At 36.7% G+C, this 20,545-nt stretch overlaps 1 protein-coding gene across 1 annotated transcript; it reads right to left on the bottom strand.

Moving 5' to 3' along the window:
* Nucleotides 1–472: 472 nt before the first annotated feature.
* LOC138695161 (UDP-glucosyltransferase 2-like) lies at nt 473–20,429 on the bottom strand. Its single transcript, XM_069819618.1, has 6 exons — nt 20,367–20,429; nt 18,250–19,080; nt 16,238–16,309; nt 12,008–12,224; nt 1,446–1,665; nt 473–770 (listed from the first exon to the last, which is right to left on the bottom strand). Exons 1-6 carry the CDS (start codon nt 20,427–20,429, stop codon nt 473–475), a joined length of 1,701 nt encoding a protein of 566 aa, XP_069675719.1.
* Between the last annotated feature and the right edge of the window lie 116 nt (nt 20,430–20,545).

Genomic DNA, 20,545 nt, shown 5'->3' with positions numbered 1-20,545 from the left:
AGAAAATTACTCACCCACGGACTCTAAAATGAAAACAAATTCAGAAGAGATTTCAAACAATGTGTGAGATAGCTAAGGTCTTGGAGGGTGAAGAAGCAGCAATTGATTATGATCACATAAGCGTTAATGATATTCCCCTCTTTAAATACGCCAGACTTTGTGCGACGCGAAAGGTCTTTCTCCCAATATAAGGCTTTCTTCCGTGACAACCGACACAGATTTCTGATGGACAATTTGGAGAAAACGTTCAAGCATATGAAGATTAGCTACGATTGATCAGTACCTCTGTGCTTTTCTACTCATAAGAACTAGTATTAACAGAAAAAGTTTTAAATTGTATTATTATGTTTTAGCAAATATTTTTATGTCTTTATAAAATATATTTTTTAATTCTAACACATAAAAAATACACATTTTCTCATTTTTAGCACCTAAAAATCACATCCCTAGTTATGACAACCTTTATTCACCTTTATTTCTGATGAGAGGTTTCAGCGAGATTCAAATTTTTACAATTTCCTTTTAATTTCCTGACTGTCTTACTACAAATGTAACACGTATATATGGCTATCAACATCAATGTCATGTAAGTCACAAGTGCGACATCTAGTAGCAGGTATTGGTACCAAGACAGATCGAGTGCGGAGGATCGCAGATGTGGCGCTCCGCGATGTCTGATGACGTATTCCGTCCAATAGATGGCAGTGTCCATCGCCGCTTGAGGTCGGTCTCTGAATAGTTGTGATAAATGCTTGGCATTCTTCTGATACCTGAAAGATTAGGAAATTTTCGCGCATATGGTACATTGATTCTATAGAATTTTGTTGAATACAAACTTTAATACTCCTATTTCGCTATTCTGTATTAACTGAGTGGCGACTTAAATCGATGAAGATAAATTTAACGAGATTGTATTTTGGCGATATCTGTGCCAGGTTTGTCATGTGATTAATTGATGTTCACCAAAAATTGACAGGTTAATAGATTTGCTGTGCTGCATATTTTTATGTAGAACTATGAGTTGGTGGTATCAGCTGTCGACAGGTGCATAGCGTTTCTATGTAGTATTATGTTACGCTGAACTATGTGTGGGTGCCATCACCTTTTGACAGGTGCATAGCTTTACTTTGCAGCATAAATATTTATGTAGAAGGGGTTATTGACAAAAAAAGCGAGCGGAACGTGTCTCCAGCCAGGGGAAAACAAGGCGAATAAGGGGAATACAATGAGAAAAAGGGGGAATAAGGGGATGACAAGGGGAATGCAGTCTCTAATCTGGAGCCAAATGCGGTGGCTAGTGACACTTCTGTGAAACTGGTATCCTCCATTTCATATCTTTTCCAAAATGACTTCTGATTATACACAGTTCATTTTTTCTTCCGGAATTATAGTAAAAACCTAATTTTGTTCATGAGTTTGCATGTCTATTGCAATATTTTACTCACCTGGGATCGTTCAACAATTCATTTATCGAGGTCAACAGACTGTCTGCAGACATGGACTCGTAATCCAGCTGTATGGCAACGCCTTTTGTGACGTAGGTTCGTATGTTGAGCTCCTGATCAAAGGCTATGGGTATGCCTAACATAGGAACGCCTGCGTATATGGCCTCCTGTGTCCCTAAAAGTCCGCCGTGAGTTATAAACACGCGAACGTTGGGATGCACTGAAATGTATGAAAATACACATTCAGAAATGATACATCAGTTTATCAAAAGTAATCTCACTAGAGATTTTGATTTTATCATTAAATCTGCGAGTGGAACACTTTAATTTACTATTACACGATTAGAAGAAAGTATATAAAGATTAGAAGTAACAAAGTACTTCAATACAATAAAATATTAATTGACTTAAGAAAGTACAACTATCTTCAAATGTATTATTGTACCATCTCAACATAACGCTAGATGGCAGTTTAGTGTTTTATGATTAGCTGTTTTCTTGTTATCAGTTGTGCCAACTATGGAATCTTCATTGAACTCTGTGGACGGTTACTAGTCAAGAAGGCTTTGTTGATTCAGTTTCTTTTTTATTAAAACATTTGCATTCCACTTCAATCATCCGGATCCCAGTAATCAACGTCACTTGACAGATGATTTTCAATAAATCTTAGTATTAAACAATCTCTGATACGTGACTATCCATAATATCATATAGCAAAAGCTATAACAAACAAACCTAAATAATATAAAAAGTGTTAGAAAAGTTTTAATTAGGGATGATGAAATAAACAAGAAACGTTTTAATTAACGATGATGAAATAAAAAATAAACACGAATAATTTTAAAAGAAACAATTATTGAAAGTACAATTTTCAAATTGGAATGTTTTAGTAGTTGGTGGTTCAGTTGATGTTATATTGGACGTGTGCGTAAAAGAAGTGAACTCGTTGATGTACATGGTGTATTGCTCAGCTTATTCAGGATTTCCGAATGGTGCTCTTCATTTATTTGTAAATAGGGTTTCAGGGAAGATGCATAGCTATGACCAGTGATCTTTATAATTCTTGTTCTTGAATGCCAATGCGAGTTATAGGTATTTGAAAGTGGTCTGCATCAACTGGAGTGGTTTGTAATTTTTTTTTTTTTTTTTTTTTTTTTTTTTGACGTCCAGACCAGTGCAGTTTGAAATGTTGGCAAACAAAGAAACAAATGCTAGGGTAGTGATGAAAATAAACAAATGCTAGGGACGCGATAAAATTAAATAAATGCTAGGGACGCGATAAAATTGTGCGATAAGCAGCCATGATTGGTTGAAAGACGTCCTTTCGTACCGTTTTATTGGTCAAAAGTAATGTGGCGTAGTAAAAGTGTAAGTTAATAGTCATATAAAATTAATATTGTAATACTTAAGACACAATTTGAATTCATAGTTTTGTTACATCAACAATTTTTTCCCTTTTAATAAGTATTTAATAAACATATACAGTGTGATCGAGAAGTCTCTCCGCAATGCTTGTGTAGCCGAGAATCTACTAGGCAGAGAATTCAAGTGGCAGCACTGGCTGGTAAGCATATGATGGACTGGGGATGTGAGGTTGTCAAACAGGAATGAATTGGGGAGTGATAACTTTCTACAGGGTTGTATTATAGGGTTACTAGAACTAATAGACCTGCGGAGAGACTTTTCGATCGCACTGTATAAGAAAAGCCATTTTAAATCCGGAAGTAACCCAAAATGTTAAAAATTATTAGTGGTAGTAGCAGAGACGTACATCCTCTTTATATACTTTAAGCGTTACGCAATAATTCGTTGTAATATGTTGCGATTAACAACGGATGTACTCCTGGAAAGAGGTTTCGCTTAGTATGACACGTTCGACAAGTGACATGGGCAAGCAACAGGCCGATTAGTGATGATGCGACAAGTGAGCTTTCAGCGATAAAAATCTCACGACTCATACACATGTCATTCTTTGGCTCACTTTGTAATAAGTATTGAAACTCTCTACCATCCTCCGCCGATTTAGTAAAATGCGTTTGAGTCTAAAGAAAGCAACAAAGCAGTAGGTCTACAGCGTGCTTTATTTTTGTGACGAGAATCCAAGCCCTCCCATACCGGTAAGGCTTCATGTTACAAACACGATCATGTCTGAGTATTTCTGACAAAGTAAATATTTTTCAACGCCTTGAAAACGGCGCAAATATTAAGGATATTGCTGAAGAGCTTAAGACTATATTCTTTGTTTCTCTATGATAAATTATCTAGCTTTAATTATTCAGGTAATATTTTCGTACTTTGATTTTATTGTAATTGTAATTGCAAATTTAATACTAATTGTAATGTTATTTATAATTGTAATTGTAAATTTAATACTAATTATAATTTTATTGTTCATATTGTAGTTGGAATCTCCTGGTAGAGGGGCAGAGAAGGCATGACGGCCTTATCTCTACCAGGTTAAATAAATAAATACTACTAATACTACTATATATTCATTTTTCATTTATTTATTTATTTTATAGATATACAGTATACAGGGTGTTTAAAAAATACGGGGCATAATTTCAGGTATGTATTTCCCACATGTAGACAATCAAAATAGTTCATTACAACATGTGTCCGGAAATGCTTTATTTCCGAGTTATGGCCTTCACAACATTGAAATTCACCGGAACGTTTTTCTTTCCGCAGGTCATTGCCGTCAAAGGAGACATTAAGAGGGCACTCTGACAGTCCATTCCGGGGCGAGGGTTACATTCAGTGTTGTGTAGGCGTTAGACTGTGCGACATGTATTCAAATCAAGAGCTCGCAGAAATACACTTCATGTACGGTAAGGCGGACAGCAATGCTGCGCTGGCTCGTCGTTTGTACCAGGAGAGGTACCCACAGCGACAATGTCGAGATCGGAAGACATTTGTACATCTCCATTACCGTCTGTGCGAGTATGGAAAATTTAACTCTCCTGGTTTGGGAAGGGGACGACCAAGATCTACAACTCCAGAAGTACAGGAGGAGATTCTGGAGGCTGTGAACATGACTCCTTCTATCAGCACACGAAGGGTAGCGTTGCAAGTTAATGTTCCTCATACGACTGTCTGGAGACTGTTGAAAGAGTATCAATTGTATTGTATCCTTATCATTTGCAACGTGTACAGGCCCTGTCACCAGCAGATTACCCTGCACGAGTTAGGTTCTGTCAGTGGTTCTTGCAGCAGTGTGGTGTAAATCCGAATTTTCCTGCCTTAGTATTATTTACAGATGAAGCACAGTTCACACGAGATGGCATAACAAATTTCCACAATCAACATGTATGGGCGTATGAAAACCCACGTATGGCAACTGTTCCATCTCATCACCAGGTGCGGTTCACCCTCAACACGTGGGCAGGTATCATTGGTGATCGATTAGTTGGACCCCATGTAGGTACTTGTAAACTGACTTACGGGGCAGGCGTACACAAACTTCCTGAAAAAACACCATACCTCATGTTTTAGAAGACACTCCACTGATCAATCGTCAACACATTCACTTCTTGCATGATGGCGCTCCTGCACACTTCAGTCGTACGGCTCGCCGGTACTTGGATCGAAGGTTTCCTGATCGAAGGATAGGTAGAGATGGCCCAATTGCTTGGCCTCCACGCTCACCTGATCTGAACCCTCTCGATTTCTACTTGTGGGGCCATTTAAAATCATTGGTTTATTCGTCTCCGGTGCCTGATTTGGAATCCCTTCGGAATCGAATTGTGGCATGTTCTGAGGACATACGCAATACTCCTGGAGTTTGGGATCGTGTTCGCAGGTCAATGAGACATCGATGTGAGGTCTGTATTCAAGCAGGAGGTGGACATTTTGAACATCTTGTGTAATGACAACGACCTGCGGAAAGAAAAACGTTCCGGTGAATTTCAATGTTGTGAAGGCCATAACTCGGAAATAAAGCATTTCCGGACACATGTTGTAATGAACAATTTTGATTGTCTACATGTGGGAAATACATACCTGAAATTATGCCCTGTATTTTTGAAACACTCAGTATATACTCGAACAGTGTATGTATAGAATATATATACACTGTAGGAAATAAAATTAAATTGTATTAACGCTGTATTAGATTCACTCTTTTGAAATGAATGAAGAACTCTTAAATATCCATTCTAGTATGGTCGACTTTTTACTATCCGTAATATTTGTTGACTTTCATTCTCTACCTAAACATGATGCTTTCCGATTGCAGAGGACTTGCTCCGCCTGTTATGTCTAGGTAGATAAAGATTGGCTTTCTCCTATATCGACGGAGCAGTGTATTAATATCCGTTTCACTTCTTTTAAAAAGATTTCTAGACACACTTGGATTTCGTCTCTAACGATAGGATTAAACCGTGAGCACGTGATCAGTTTCATCGAATTTATTATATCGATTTTTGTCTCATAAGTAGATTTGGGAGATAGGATTCCTATCCGCCCACAATGAAACTTAGTATATTTGCCTGGCACAGGATAAGTAAGAACCAAAGAAACAAACATTTGACAAATTTTGAAAGTTCCGCCGGTTCTCAATATTAGGCCTATTAGAACTTGTAAAAATGTGTTTGGGAAAATGATGATGTTGATTAAGTATAAATTACAACCCCAACATAATAGACAACATAATACGTAAGACAAAACAAAACCACAAAAAACAGAAGAATAGAACACAAACACAAGAACACAAAAAAATGCATCACACTAAAATACGAAAACAAAAACACACAAAATTACAAGCTCATTCAAGAAATTAAACTACAACATCGCATACAGAACAAATAACACTCTACAAAAACATCTCAACACACAAACAAACAAATACAACCACACAGGCATATACAAACTCAAATGTAACACCTGCAACAACTTCTACATAGGACAGACAGGCAGATCATTTCAAACACGTTACAAAGAACACATCACAGCCATAACAAAATTACAAAACACCTCCACATATGCAGAATACATCACAAATGCCAACCACACCTACAGAGACATCAACGCAGACATGGAAATACTGCACATCCAACCAAAAAGCCAGAAACTCAACACACTAGAACAATATGAAATATACAGACACACGAAAACACACCCCAACGATATTCTCAACACACAACTCAATTTCAAAACACATACACTCTTTGACTCTACACTACGAACGCACCCACACAGGAAACAAGAGGCGCCAAGACCAACAACGACCAGTTCCGAAGATGACCGAAAATAGGTCGAAACATGTGAACAAGGTACGTTAATATTTAACACAAGAAAGTACTTATCATACATATTCCTAAGTGATACGTGTTAAAAGTTGTATAATCAAGATGTATATATACATATATATATATATATATATATATATATATATATATATATATAAATTATTATTATAATTGGCATTATCAGCGGCTTCACACTAAACCTAGTGATCTTTACAATCATTACAGAAGGATGGAATATGAAATTCTATAATTCGGGTATATTTATGTATTATTGGCGACACTGATAGTTATCTTCGCTATCCATTCATAAGGTACGGTCACACGTCGCTACTTTTGCAGTGCTACTTTTATACTGCAGCTGCAAAAGTTGCGTGTCGTGTTCACACGTAAGCCAAAAGTAGCGCGCTGCACGCTACTTTTCGTGCTGCGCAACCCGAGTGCAGCAAAAGTTGCAACTGGAGGTTGCGAGTCTGTTCACACTCAAGGCGCTACTTTTGCAGCCGCAGTCATGCTGCAGGTTCCCATCTCCGTGTTGACTTCTCAATATATATTTTGTGGTCATGTTCGCATTATTAAGAAACTCATTCAACGCTTCCTTATCTATTATTTGCTTTTCTGTCGTATCTAGTATTCAGAAATTGGCATTATTTTTACTATAAAGCTTTTAAAAACGCCTATATACTTAAATGATAACCAACAGTATATTCACGTAATCAATGTTGGCAACCCTCCTGTTTGGAACTACGCTACGGAAAATTTAAAAAATGAATTATATCGTCACCAATTATGCTCAGACTGTGTTGTGTATTTAATAACTGTTACAAATAATTTATTTTCATCACATTTAACATTAAAATATATCCAAACAATAAAAGTATCATTGACACATTTGGGTGGTAACACTGGTTGCAACCGCAGCAAAAGTTTCAACAAAACCGATATCAAAAATGCTGCGGCTGCAACCCTGAGAACCCTGTTCACACGTCGCTACTTTTAAGTTGCGCGCAGCATGGAAAAGTAGCGGGCAGCAGGTTCGGCAGCCACTATTTTTCGGGTTGCACCGTTGTTCACACGTCGTAGTACAAGAGTTGCGCAGTTTTTTGTACTGCAGCGCTGCAAAAGTAGCGACGTGTGATCGTACCTATAGAAGTAACAACTAAAGAAGCCATACTTACACGAACAAATTATCGATCATTATCGATTAGTAGATTCATACCTCGTTTTATCGTGACAACGCTTTTTAGTTCCTTTATCACTCTGATTGTTATATTATTTATGTCTTTGTTTTATTAAGAATTTTAGATAAGGGCGCAAATAGTCATAGTAGCTGACGCGCCCTTTTTAAACTCTACTACTTCTACTACTCGATTAGTAGAGCTAGGTATCTATGCCTCTGTGCGGGTTTTTCCGCACTCCAGTATCTCTCGTTCTGTGTTGCCACATGGCCATATAAATAAAACCATGTTTCATCCGTAAGAAATTAAATGTGGATCAGTGGAGTCATTTTTAACATTATCCAACATCCAAGTGCAGAAAATCTACATATATTATTACGTGGTTGCAATTCCCTTAATAACAGTAATCTTTCAGTTGTTACCCTTAACAACACGCTAATCCCTTATTCATCTGTCGTAAAAAATCTTGGCTTTTTTTTTAATAATAATCTAAGTTGGAATTTTCAAGTTAAAGAAACGATAAAAAAAAATCTGTTCCTCCATTCACTCTTTGAGTCGCTTGAGAAACTTCTTGCCCCAGCAACTAAACCTCACCCTAGTATAAACCCTAGTAATGCCGCACTTCGATTATTGTGACGTTTTGTTAAGTGACCTAAGTTCTGAACTGTCAGTCAAGTTACAGCGAGCTCACAATATGTGTGTCTGATACGTGTGCAACATCCGACGATATGATCACATATCACCGTCCTTCGCAAGTCTCTCGTGGCTCCGACTTAAAGAACGCAGAACTTTACACTCTTTGTCTTTACTCTTTCGAATTCTGCACACCTCAACACCAAATTACCTTTCGTCTCGTTTCTCTTATCTATACTCTAACCACGACGTAAATACCAGATCGCTTATCTGTGGCACGCTAAATATACCTCTTCATAGAACATCTTGTTATTCCTCATCTTTTACAATATCCACCTCGCGTCAATGGAAATCCTTGTCACAAAGTATTAGGGGCTGCAAGACAACAAACACCTTTAAGAACAGCTTAAAAGATAACCTTATTAGCATTTCACTCCAATCATGCTGATTTTAACTATCACTGACTACACTGTTACTTTTTTCTTTAGACATCATCCTGATTGTGCTGTATTTTCAAAATTGTCTCATAATAACCTCTTTCTATTATCTAATATCATTTGAAATATATTAACATTCTATGTATTTTAGTTTAATTCTGCTACACAGTTTATTTCAGTGTTTAATTAATAGTTCATAGTATTTTGTTGTTTAATTCGTAAATAACTCTTGTATACATGTAACTCTCATCTAAATCAAATTGTTGAATTCTTTGTAAGTTCATGCATATGTATATACACTTTTTGCTGGTTGAGTGGAAGAGAAGGCCTTACGGCCTTAACTCTGCCAGCTAAAATAAATTATTATTATTATTATTATTATTATTATTATTATTATTCCTGGACAAATAAATCAATCAATCTTCTTAATGTATCCAGTTGTGTGCTGACACTATAGTTCGCTGTAGTCTATTCAGCTGTTGTTGTTTTTCACGAGAAATGAGGGGTATTTTGATCGGTGTTCATTATAGATGCCTGTTGCTAGTAGCCAGAGTTGGGGTGTAGTCAATATATACTGCAGGGCTGTGTCTTCTGCAACTGGTACTGATGATTTTGTTGTGCGACCGTCACTTAGGTCGCACTGGTTGCTAGCCGGATGGCTACTGCGTTCGACTTCTGCTCTTTCTCATCAGGATTTCTGACACCACCATTGTACACACCAATGGAAAACGATTTTAATGGAAGAGCAGGAGTTCCCAGGATGCTATAGGAAAACTACATGATTACTAAACTTAGTCTGAAATGATTGCAATGTTGTAACCTCTACCTAATTTATTATACCGGAACATCACTTTATTTTTACTTGCATTTTTATTGTGCCTGCGTTTCTGAATGTACTTGTCTCCCACCCCTTTCACTAATGTCCTTGCTAACGTCAGTCACACAAACTTACGGCCGCTGTTGCTTGCAGTGAAGTAAACAGTGTGTTTCAGAAATATGTTGCATTTTCTATAGAAGAGGGAGCTTATATTATTGAAGTTTATTTTCACACAGGTATGGTTTGTAGCATAACTGAATTTACCTGTGTGGACTGATTACAAGTGAAGATTAGAGTTACCGAAGGTACGGTACCCTATAATATGGCACGGTAGGCCTACTTAACATTATTTAAACAAGAGTTTTATTTTACTATTTGTAGGTATGAAGGACTATGTTGGAAACTGGAATTACATTATAACCGAATGTGAACAACAGTTTTTTCACGCTTTCCTGATTATATCATTACGAAAATAATTTCGTAGAAATTTCATTAATCTGGTAGATAAATTTAGAGCAACAGGGTGTACAAATAGGAAGAAAAGTGTGAGACTGCCAACAAAGGTGACAGAAGATGCTGTAGAAGATGCTAGAGAAAAGATGCAGCGAATTCCTAATAATTTGGTCAAGAAGTTAGCTGTAGAAATTGGGGGTTCTTACGGAAGTGTTCACAAAATTCTCAGGAAGAAATTAGGTTAGTAATATAGTGAATAAAGTAGACATTACATAATGAATATAACCGCCTGAAGAGTTGAGTTTGTGAAAAAAAAAATGTTACTACTCTATTGTTTTTTGATCAAATACGTAAAAGTAATGATCAAACTGAAAATCGTAATACTGTATTTCCCTGTAACATAAATGATACACTACTTTTCTCTCCTCCTATAACTAGTAAAATAATTTGTTTACATATTGCACTAGTAACACCAAACTCCTGTAACAGTGTTTCCGAGTATAACCAGGTTAATGTTAAAAATGTTGGTAAAAATAAAATGATGTCCCTGTATATTTACATATGTACAGCAAAACTACTTACAGTGTATATCATTCTCCTCTACCGACGCCATCATGCTACCGTTTCTTCTGTGCAAAAAAAAAAAAAAAAATAGACTCGACGTACACTCTCCGTCAATCTCCACTGACTGCCGCGTCTCTTCACCAACACTTTTTATGTTTCGTTATCCGTTTCCCGCCCGGGGTACCGACCAAGCCATCCACCAGGTGAGATGGGCTTAAAAACACTTTTGATTTCACGTACTTACAAATATCGTCTTAATCAAACATCTCTTACATTTAATTTGATTCAGTGCATTATAGCGATAAGTCGCTATAATGAGATTACGCGCAAGAAAAGAGTTCGAACAATGCGTGATATAATTTAACCGATTAGTCCAGCAATGATCTGAGGCGTAAGAATACAAATCATTGTAGGCAGTGATTTTACCACACGCCCGGCAAGACTCTATACCGCTGGCTAAGCATCTTAAGACCGTGTATTCCGCTGACACTGTTTCTGTTTCAAATTTAATACTCCACAGGAAATCATGCTACAGGGCGTTCTTTAGCCCTGGGGCATAACAGTTGTAATTTACTTCTTTTGTGGTTTATGGATGGACAGTATACAAGAATGTGTTCCAGATCGTCATCATGATTATTACACCACAGACAAGTAGGATTATCAGAAAGGTGAAATCGGTGTAGGTACAGTTGTGTGACAATGTGACCTGTTCTGGCTCTTGTTAAAAATGTTTGAACATGTGTGGGCAAGTTTTTGTACATTTCCAGGTCAAATAAAGTGAGTGTTACTTGGATACTTTTTATTAGACACATTAATTTCGAGATCTTATAGTGGATGTTCTTGTAATGCCGTACGCGATTTCCATTTATGGGGGATCTTAAAAAAATAAGTAAACTTATGTGTATCGGAATATTGAAGGACAATACAGAAAGGGAAATTTTAGCAATTTCAGAAGAAGAACTAATGAGTGTTAATGTCAATTTTCTCTTGAAAGATGTGAGAGATGTGTGTAGTCAAAACGACATCATTTCCAACATCATCTATGACAAAGCTTGGTGGTTATTGTAATATGTGTAATTTGTATGAGCAATCTGTGCGCTAGTCTTACGGGGTTATGAATATCTGACGGCAAATAGCGTGCTCCCTGACACCACGCACGGCCGTACACTCACGGATGAACGTCTATTTGAAGGTTCTGTATATCCTTATCTACAGCTATGGTTATGCCACTTACTTAGAATCTCCAACTGAGAGAACCAGCTTGCACATTTGACGTTTCCAGACAATCCAGAAACATTTCCTATTTTCCAAAGAACCCGTTGCGGTAATCTTGAGAAAACGTCGATGAAAGTTTGCAGAGTCTCCCTTGGTAACGACTCACTTTCCAGCACTGATCCTAAACTAAAGTAGATCACTCCTTCTGTGGAGGAATTCAGGAAGTCCTCTATATCCTGCAACAGAATGTGCATTGGAAACGTTTGACTCAATTTAAACTTCACTTCAGGAGTTGTAAAAATCATATGCTTGCATTGCTAGTTATGTACAGCACAAAATGTGAGAGGGGATTTTTAAGGAAATATGTACACTGGCGTTTAAAGATAAACTGACCCAGAATTTTATGATCGTGTAAGCGAACTTTCTAACCACGGAATAAGTCAGAACCAAAGATATAACAAAATGGACACACTTTGAAATAGTTCCGATAGTTCTCAAAAGGTGACACCATTATTGTGATGGATAAAGAAATGTTGAGGAAAAGATGATGTAGATTAGGTATAAATTTTAAATAGTTGAAAATATCAGCAGTGTGCTCAAAAACCTAGTGTTTCTTCACAGTCAGTAAAAGGGGATGAAAATTTTGAATTTTGTAATGCGCTGTATATTTATGTATCATTGGTGAACTGATTGTTGTCTTCGCCATCTAATCACAGAAATAATAAATAAAGAAGCCACACTTACACGAACATATTATCGATCACTATCGATTAGTAGTGGTCAGGTATCCTTGAACTCCAGTGTACAGTAGTGGCAAAAAAAAACCGCACCGACCCTTGTAACTGATTTCAGAGCCTTGTTCACTCCAGAGCACGATATACTGGTAACTAAGACTTTTGTGGTTCGAATCCTGCCTGGGAAGGAAACGTTTCTTTTTTTTTCTTCCTTATTCAAATTTATTCCCAATACTTTTCGATTGCTGGTAAAATTCATGTTCTGGGAATAATGAGTTAATTAAGTAGTAAAATATCGCTGCAATCGAAAAGTATTGGGAATAAATTTGAATAAGGAAGAAAAAAAAAACGTTTCCTCCCCAGGCAGGATTCGAACCACAAAAGTCTTAATTACTAGTATATCGTGCTCTGGAGTGAACAAGGCTCTGAAATCAGCTACAAGGGTCGGTCCGGTTCTTTTTGCCACTGATGTACACATTTCATTAGCATAAATTTAGTGAACTTTAGAATTTAATTTCTACATATCCTGAATTAATTTTGTGATGACATTTGGTGTAGTGATTAGACAATACTTCTAAGTTAATAAACAATTTTTAGAATCCAAGAAAAACTTTTATTGTTAAAGGTAATTATATTTATAATTAGGAGACTTCATTTTTTTTTCAGGAAAGAATGGTTTCCTTGATATCTTATACAGTAATATTGTGAATGTTTTAAATGCTTTCTTCTCTATTTCATTCATAATCAGTGTGTTAACAATTCTATAGATATGAATTACATATTTTGTGATCTTTTGCAGTGAATTGTAAGATTTATTTCTTTGACATAATGAATTATTGATTAAAATAACTTAAAATGGCAAAACAGTGCTAAAGACAGGGTTTCCTAAAACAATCAATACAAATAAAATAGAGAAGACAGCATTGAAAAATATTAAAAATGGTACAAGATATCAAGAAAACCAATTTCTCCTGACAAATAAGAAACATAATTACCCCAAACAATAAAAGTTTTTATCGATTTTAAAAATTGTTTATGAATCTAAAAGTATTCCCTAATCGCTATACCTAATTTCAGCACAAAATTAATTCAGGCCATGTAGAAATTAAATATTGTCTTTTACTACAGTCTTACTACCGGAGGATGTACATACGCCCTTAAATTTCAATAATTAAGTCACTATGTCGAAATTTCATCAGATACGAGAACGTCATAACAAAACATTAAACGTATGAGAACGATATCAAAAACAAATATAAATTTTATTATGGATATTACTGAGGAATAAAAGCTTTTAGGTAAAATGACGTAGCGTAATAAACAGAAATTATTTCTTTAAAATGGTACTATAACTTGTTTAATTGTGTAACCAAGAAAATATTAAAAATTAATGTTGGAATGGAATAATATTTCATTGTGGACAAACGCAGCCTCTCGGATAACGGAATACAAATTTGATTCTTCCACTAACATATCCTCCCCAATCGTCGTTCCAAGTCTTATTTGAATTATTTCTGATATGAAGCAAATGCGAATTATTACTGTAAATCTATGATTAATTTTTGTAAATGTACTCTCTCTTACGGAACCGTAAATATAATTTGTACACTTGTAATTTCGATACAGTATTTCATTAAAATCTGTTAGACAAGAGATAAATTGTTGATTTTGTCTAAAACCTGCTACACAAATGTAATCAGAGTTTGGACATAAAAATATGTGCTACCTATAACGACTGTGCAAATTTTCATAACAATCCGTTAGAATGCAGAGATGTTATTAATTTTGTCCAGATAGATTTGCGTTTTTGCACACTGTGCGATGTCCCCTGCATAATGTGGTAACTTTTCGCTGCCTCTCTTTGTATGATGCTAATCCTAATGTGATTCTGGACACGCTGTTCTGCAGAAAAATGAAAAGTTTGATAAGAGAACTGAAGAAGACTGACTATGGCTAGAGCTTGCCATTTAATACTTTCCACAGTTCACCTTATTAATCAAGTCAAATGTAATCTGCTATTGTGTTGCACAAGAATAACGTCCTCAAGACTAACTAATTCTGTTCCCTGCAACTGGATCGACAAGGAACCAGATTTTTAATGTTTTTTTCGACGCTTTATCAACTGCGATAATTAACTATCGTCTGAGTGAGATGAAGGTGATAAAGTCAGCGAAATGAGTCCGATATCCAACGCCAAAAGTTATCCAGCAATTATGTGTCAATTGATTGAGGGGGGAAAACCTCGGATAAAACCCAACCAGGTAAATTGTCGCAACCAGAATTTGAATCGGGGACCCTTCTTTTCACGGTCAGGTACTTCATAGCAGTGAATCCACCAGTCTCATGAAGAAAATCTCTAAAAAATTACAATAATTTTGTTTTTGACTTTATAAAATATTACATACCTCCCTCTATTAAAAACATAGCGTCCACACCTGTGGAGTAACGGTCAGCGCGTCTGGCTGCGAAACCAGGTGGTCCGGGTTCGATTCCCGGTCGGGGCAAGTTACCTGGTTGAGGTTTTTTCCGGGGTTTTCCCTCAACCCAATATGAGCAAATGCTGAGTAACTTTCGGTGCTGGACCCCGGACTCATTTCACCGGCATTATCACCTTCATCTCATTCAGACGCTAAATAACCTAAGATGTTGATAAAGCGTCGTAAAATAACCTACTAAAAAAAACAACATAGCACCACCAATAAGGTACCACCTTTTTTGAAGTCTATACGTCAATTTTAAAATTCTCGTTATGCTCTAAATCGGGCCTGCACAAACAGCGCTCAACGAGCGCGCGCGCTCCTTCGGAGCGGGAGAGCCGTGTTTGCCGCTCGCCGAAACGGAGAAGAAGATACGTCAGAATGACATAGACTTGCTATGGGTAGAGGAGAGGGAAACGACCACTCAGTTATCTAGTGGAGTGGAGTGGAGTGGAGTGCAGTGTGTAGGCCTATTCTCAGTAACTGTTTCACGTTGCTTATTTACTGCTACAGTACAGTATGGAGGAATCTAAAAGACGGAGCATAACATTTAACATTTAACGATTTACAGCTCGAACTTATTGATCTTCAATGTGATCTAAGGGCTAAAGATCGTTTGAATAATACTACTAGCCTGGTTGAGTTTTACAAGACTAAATATTAGCAATAATATCCACGACTACACAGGCTGGCTGTGAAAATGATTGCTATGTTTGGCTCAACATTTATATTAATTTGTGAGCAACTGTTTTCTATAATCAACTTTAATAAAGGCAGATATCGAACATCTGTAACTGATATTTCATTACGATCAGTAGGCTACTGTTCCTTTCAGTTGCCAACAGAATAAAACCTCATTTTCATGTACTGATAAATAAAAATATAACAATGATATTGTACATTTAAGTAGCTATAGAATTTCTATTATTTCTGTAAAATAAATATTTCTTTATTAATTAATAAATGAACACCTTGTGTACATTTTGTACGAGATCACTGCTTCTTCCAGTCCACCCTTATACAGAGCGCAGCTAATACCTGCATTCCGCTCATGAGCTGTGAGCCGGCTCGGAGAGCGCAAACCTTGTGCAGGCCTGCTCTAAATTTCAGCTGCGACACGCACAGTTTTGCACTGTACTGGGCAATCCGGATTAATTTGCATTTTCATTGACTTCTGTTTCAATATACCGCGCTACTTTGATTAATAAATGTTCCCATAGGTTCACTTGTGAACCAGGAGGATTTTAATATGAGTAGGCTAATGTATTTAAATCTTTCATTGCTGTTTCTCACACTTTAAATTTTCAGCAGTTTCATTTCTACAAAATGCATCTTGCGAAGCAGATTTTGTGATAAACAGTTCAAACTTGGTGTTTAAGTTCACAGATACGTAGTGAAAAAAATAGCTCTAGGTTTTATGGTGAATACAATTTCAATATATATTTGTTCAGTTTATTAATATTTTTAAAGAAAGAAATTATACAGTAGTCTATTAAAAATTCTAGAGATTTACGTAATGATTCTACATTAAAACGCAGTGCTATTTAAAGAAGTATATTTGTGGTGAGCCTATTCACAAATTATGAGACCGAAAAAAAAATGTTACGCAAGGGACTACTTGAGTTACTCGCCCCCCTCCCCCAAATGTAAACTTACCCATAACTTGTGAACCATGAGAGCTACATGGGCAAATTTTGTTAGTTCTTCAGTTATATTAGTATAGACATATGGTAGAAATTTAAAAAATCTAGCCTTTATAGTTCAGAATATCGTAATTTCACTCATGGGTAGGCCTACCCTTAAAAACGTCTGCTAGCATAGTAGTTGTTTTACTTATTACCTACTATGTTGGCGCCACTGCTAATTTACGGTTTTACCAATCGACCCAGTTACTAACTTTAGTATCAGATACAGTGTACTAAATACTGAACTCACTTCATATAGCACAGGATTAATTATGATCTATACTAATAATAAATCTGTAGCCGAAATTTTTCTGGCAATTTTTGATTTTCCAAAAATAATTGGTCCTAACATATATAATTAATCACCCTGAAACCTAAAATCGCTTTTTTGAAATTTTTGTTTGTATGTATGTCTGTCTGTCTGTCTGTCTGTATGTTTGTTACCTTTTCACGCGATAATGGCTGAACGGATTTCGATTAAAATTGGAATATAAATTAAGTTCGTTGTAACTTAGAATTTAGGCTATATGGCATTCAAAATATTTTATTTAAGGGGGTTGGAATTAAATAAATCGAAATATCTCGCTTATTATTAATTTTCATCAAAAATATTACATAACAAAAGTTTCTTTAAACATAATTTCCGATAAGTTTTACTCTATGAAAAATTTTGATAAGACTGATATTTAATGAGATAAATGAGTTTCAAAATTACAATAACAACGACATCGAAGGCGGTGTAATGAAATAAAAAACAAATGACTTCCTCTATAAGGGGCCTTGGACAACAACAATCGAAAGCTATGAAACATAGCCTACAGAGAATGTTTCTGTGTTTGTATGAAGTAATATCGGAAGCTAAATTAACCGATTTGTATAATTAATTATTAATTCACCATTGGAAAGTGTAGTTTCTCTAGATGGACATAATGCTATAATGTTATTACAGTAACTTCTGAGTGAATCGAGGACAGGTAAGATTAAAATAGATTCTTATGAACAGAAAACTTGATAGGCTATTCTGTACATTCGTTTCCTGTATTTCCTAAAATAATTTTTATGACCAAATGAGTGGTCTCTGGATCAAAATGATCGCATTTTAATTTTTTAATTACTTTATATTTATTTATAACGGGTACAGCGGAGCGCACGGTACGGCTAGTAAACAATAAATTGAATAATTTTAAGGAAAAATTGTTCCTGGGCCGGGTATCGATCCCGGGACCCTTCGCTTAGCGCAAGGATCGATACCCGGCCCCGGAACAATTTTCCTTGAAATTATTGAAACCTGCTTCACAGGGAGCTACTACCTGAAAGCCAGATTTGTATAAAGCAATAAATTCCTAGTAAAGACTGCACACTTACATGAGACAACTTTCCTCTTTTATTTATGTGTAGTCCCGCAACTTCCACTACTGCAGGCACCATTGGTCGAGGAGAGTTAAGAGTGAAGTGGCTATTCACTATGAGGAGGCTTGTCTTCTTCTTCAACTCCGACAGTGGAGGCACACCGGGTCCAAAATATTTATTCGACAAATCGTCAGAAGGGATTTCCGAGAAAATATATTGCCCCACTATTGAAGCCACATTATATAATGTATTTAATACTCTCTGCCAGAGATTCATTCGATCTGTGAAGGGCAGGAAGTAATTAGGGACATAAGATGGGTTGTCAACGTTGCCTATTCGGTAATTTCCCCACGGGATAACCACACTGGTGCTCAAACTGATGAGAGGAGCTTTAAATTTATGTGCAAATCCGAGGATACAATCCGAACCCAGAAGATGAGTCACAACGAGATCAAATTTTTCATCACTGTTGAGAAGTTTCTGCATGTTTGGGTGCTTGAACACAGCCTCGCAAATCTCCACCTGGTACTTCCAGTACAAGTTCCACACCCCTAAAATTCCTAATCGTCGTATTTCTTGAATGTTGAAACTTCGTTTCATTTCAGGCAATGAACCTTGAAGAGAAATGTCTGTATAGTTTTCGATTTGCTGCTTTTGAGGGAAGTAACCCACAACTGTGACGTGATGGCCATGAGAGACTAAGCTTTTCATGTAGTTCTCAAACAAAAGGAAGTGGCTAAACCACTTATAAGTCATTAGGCTTAGAATTCTAGCTGCTTCTGTTTTCTCAGCTGGGAAATACGCTGCGAGTACTGCAACAATCAGCAAATGAAGGCGTCGCATCTGCTGGAAAAAACACAGAAAATTATATTCATTGTTTCAAATGTTTTACTATTTAAACGCAGTATTATCTAATCCAATTTCGTCCCCATTAATGGAAAATTCATCATCAGGGCTGGCGGTTTCAGAAGCCAAACAAATAAACAAGTTATGTGCACATAGGGCTGTTACTACTGGTCTACGCCATTTAATCCCTGTTTACACTCAGCATAAACCACCGATTACAGTGATCTTTGGAGGCGGTGTTATATGGGGAGTTCAGTTGTTCAGTGTATACAGCGTAAACAATATGCTCCGACGAATAAATATTGAGTAAAATATTGTGAAGGAACTGGACAGTAAGCAATTCAGTGCAAAGTTGTCGTTCAGTTGCAGGAGGAGGAAAACGCAAATATATAGACCCATTGTACTGCTAATATATAGGGCGTTCAATAATGATTTGCACTCCCCCTATAACTCCTGCAAAATAGCAGTTTGAAATGTGTGGCGATGTGTGCGTAAAGATAGACGATAGTATTGTCTACTGCCACCAGATGATGTTGCTGCTTCCCATAGGTAGATCACTGGAGCAGCAATTGTTCCGGCTTTCGAGTACACTCGTGGACAACGATGAAACAACATGGAAGTAGACAAGCACGGGCAAAGGTGGACAGTGTGGTTTCTCTGGAGGGAAGGAGTGACTGCTTCAGACATCCACAAGAGATTATAATCTTTTCGCTGTAAGAAAAATCCTGATGTAATCAATAGCACGTGACTGAAGTCAGGCTTCATTGGCCGCTGTTTGGCGCCATAGATTCTCAGTACGTGTTCCCGCCTACTGTTGTACATTCTGTTTCTTGTTAAACATTTCCCGTTGCTCGTCAAATAGGCCTAACCTCACTACTATGCATTCATTTGCTTAGGAAACATTTACTTTATAATTACTGTAATTAAATCTCACTTAACTTATCATATACCTTTAAGACTATTCGTTTTCTCCGCTTTTGAGAGGGTTTCCAATCTTATGACTAATAACCACACACACCGAGGATGCCTGTTGGTATTCTTCCGCGTTCATAGTACATAACAAAATATAAAAGTAGCTTTTCTTTTACATAGAGTTTTACATATGAGTGAAGTTACATGTTTTATCGTATTTAACAACTAGAATTCAATTTTTTACTTTCAAGTAATCCAAGATTATGGTTTCCAAACACGAACTATATTTTCCTGCGTCATGTGAGTGTTCCAACTGGCAGCCAATCACGGGTATGACAGCAACGTGGTTATGTTTACATTAAGATTTTTCTTACAGCGAAAACAGTATAGTAGCCATATGTGGTGAGGCAGCACCAAGTCGCAGATCCGTCTTTCATTGGGTATTACAATTCAAAAATGGCAGGGACTGTGCTGAAAAACGCAAAAGCACTGGGCGCCCAGCAACTGCACGCACACCAAACGAAACCCATCGTGTCAATGACTTGATAATGGA

Source organism: Periplaneta americana, chromosome 2 (genome assembly GCF_040183065.1).
Source record: "Periplaneta americana isolate PAMFEO1 chromosome 2, P.americana_PAMFEO1_priV1, whole genome shotgun sequence".
Lineage (NCBI taxonomy): Eukaryota > Metazoa > Arthropoda > Insecta > Blattodea > Blattidae > Periplaneta > Periplaneta americana.
Note: the sequence above shows the minus strand (reverse complement) of the source record. Positions and strands in the feature narration are given on the sequence as shown.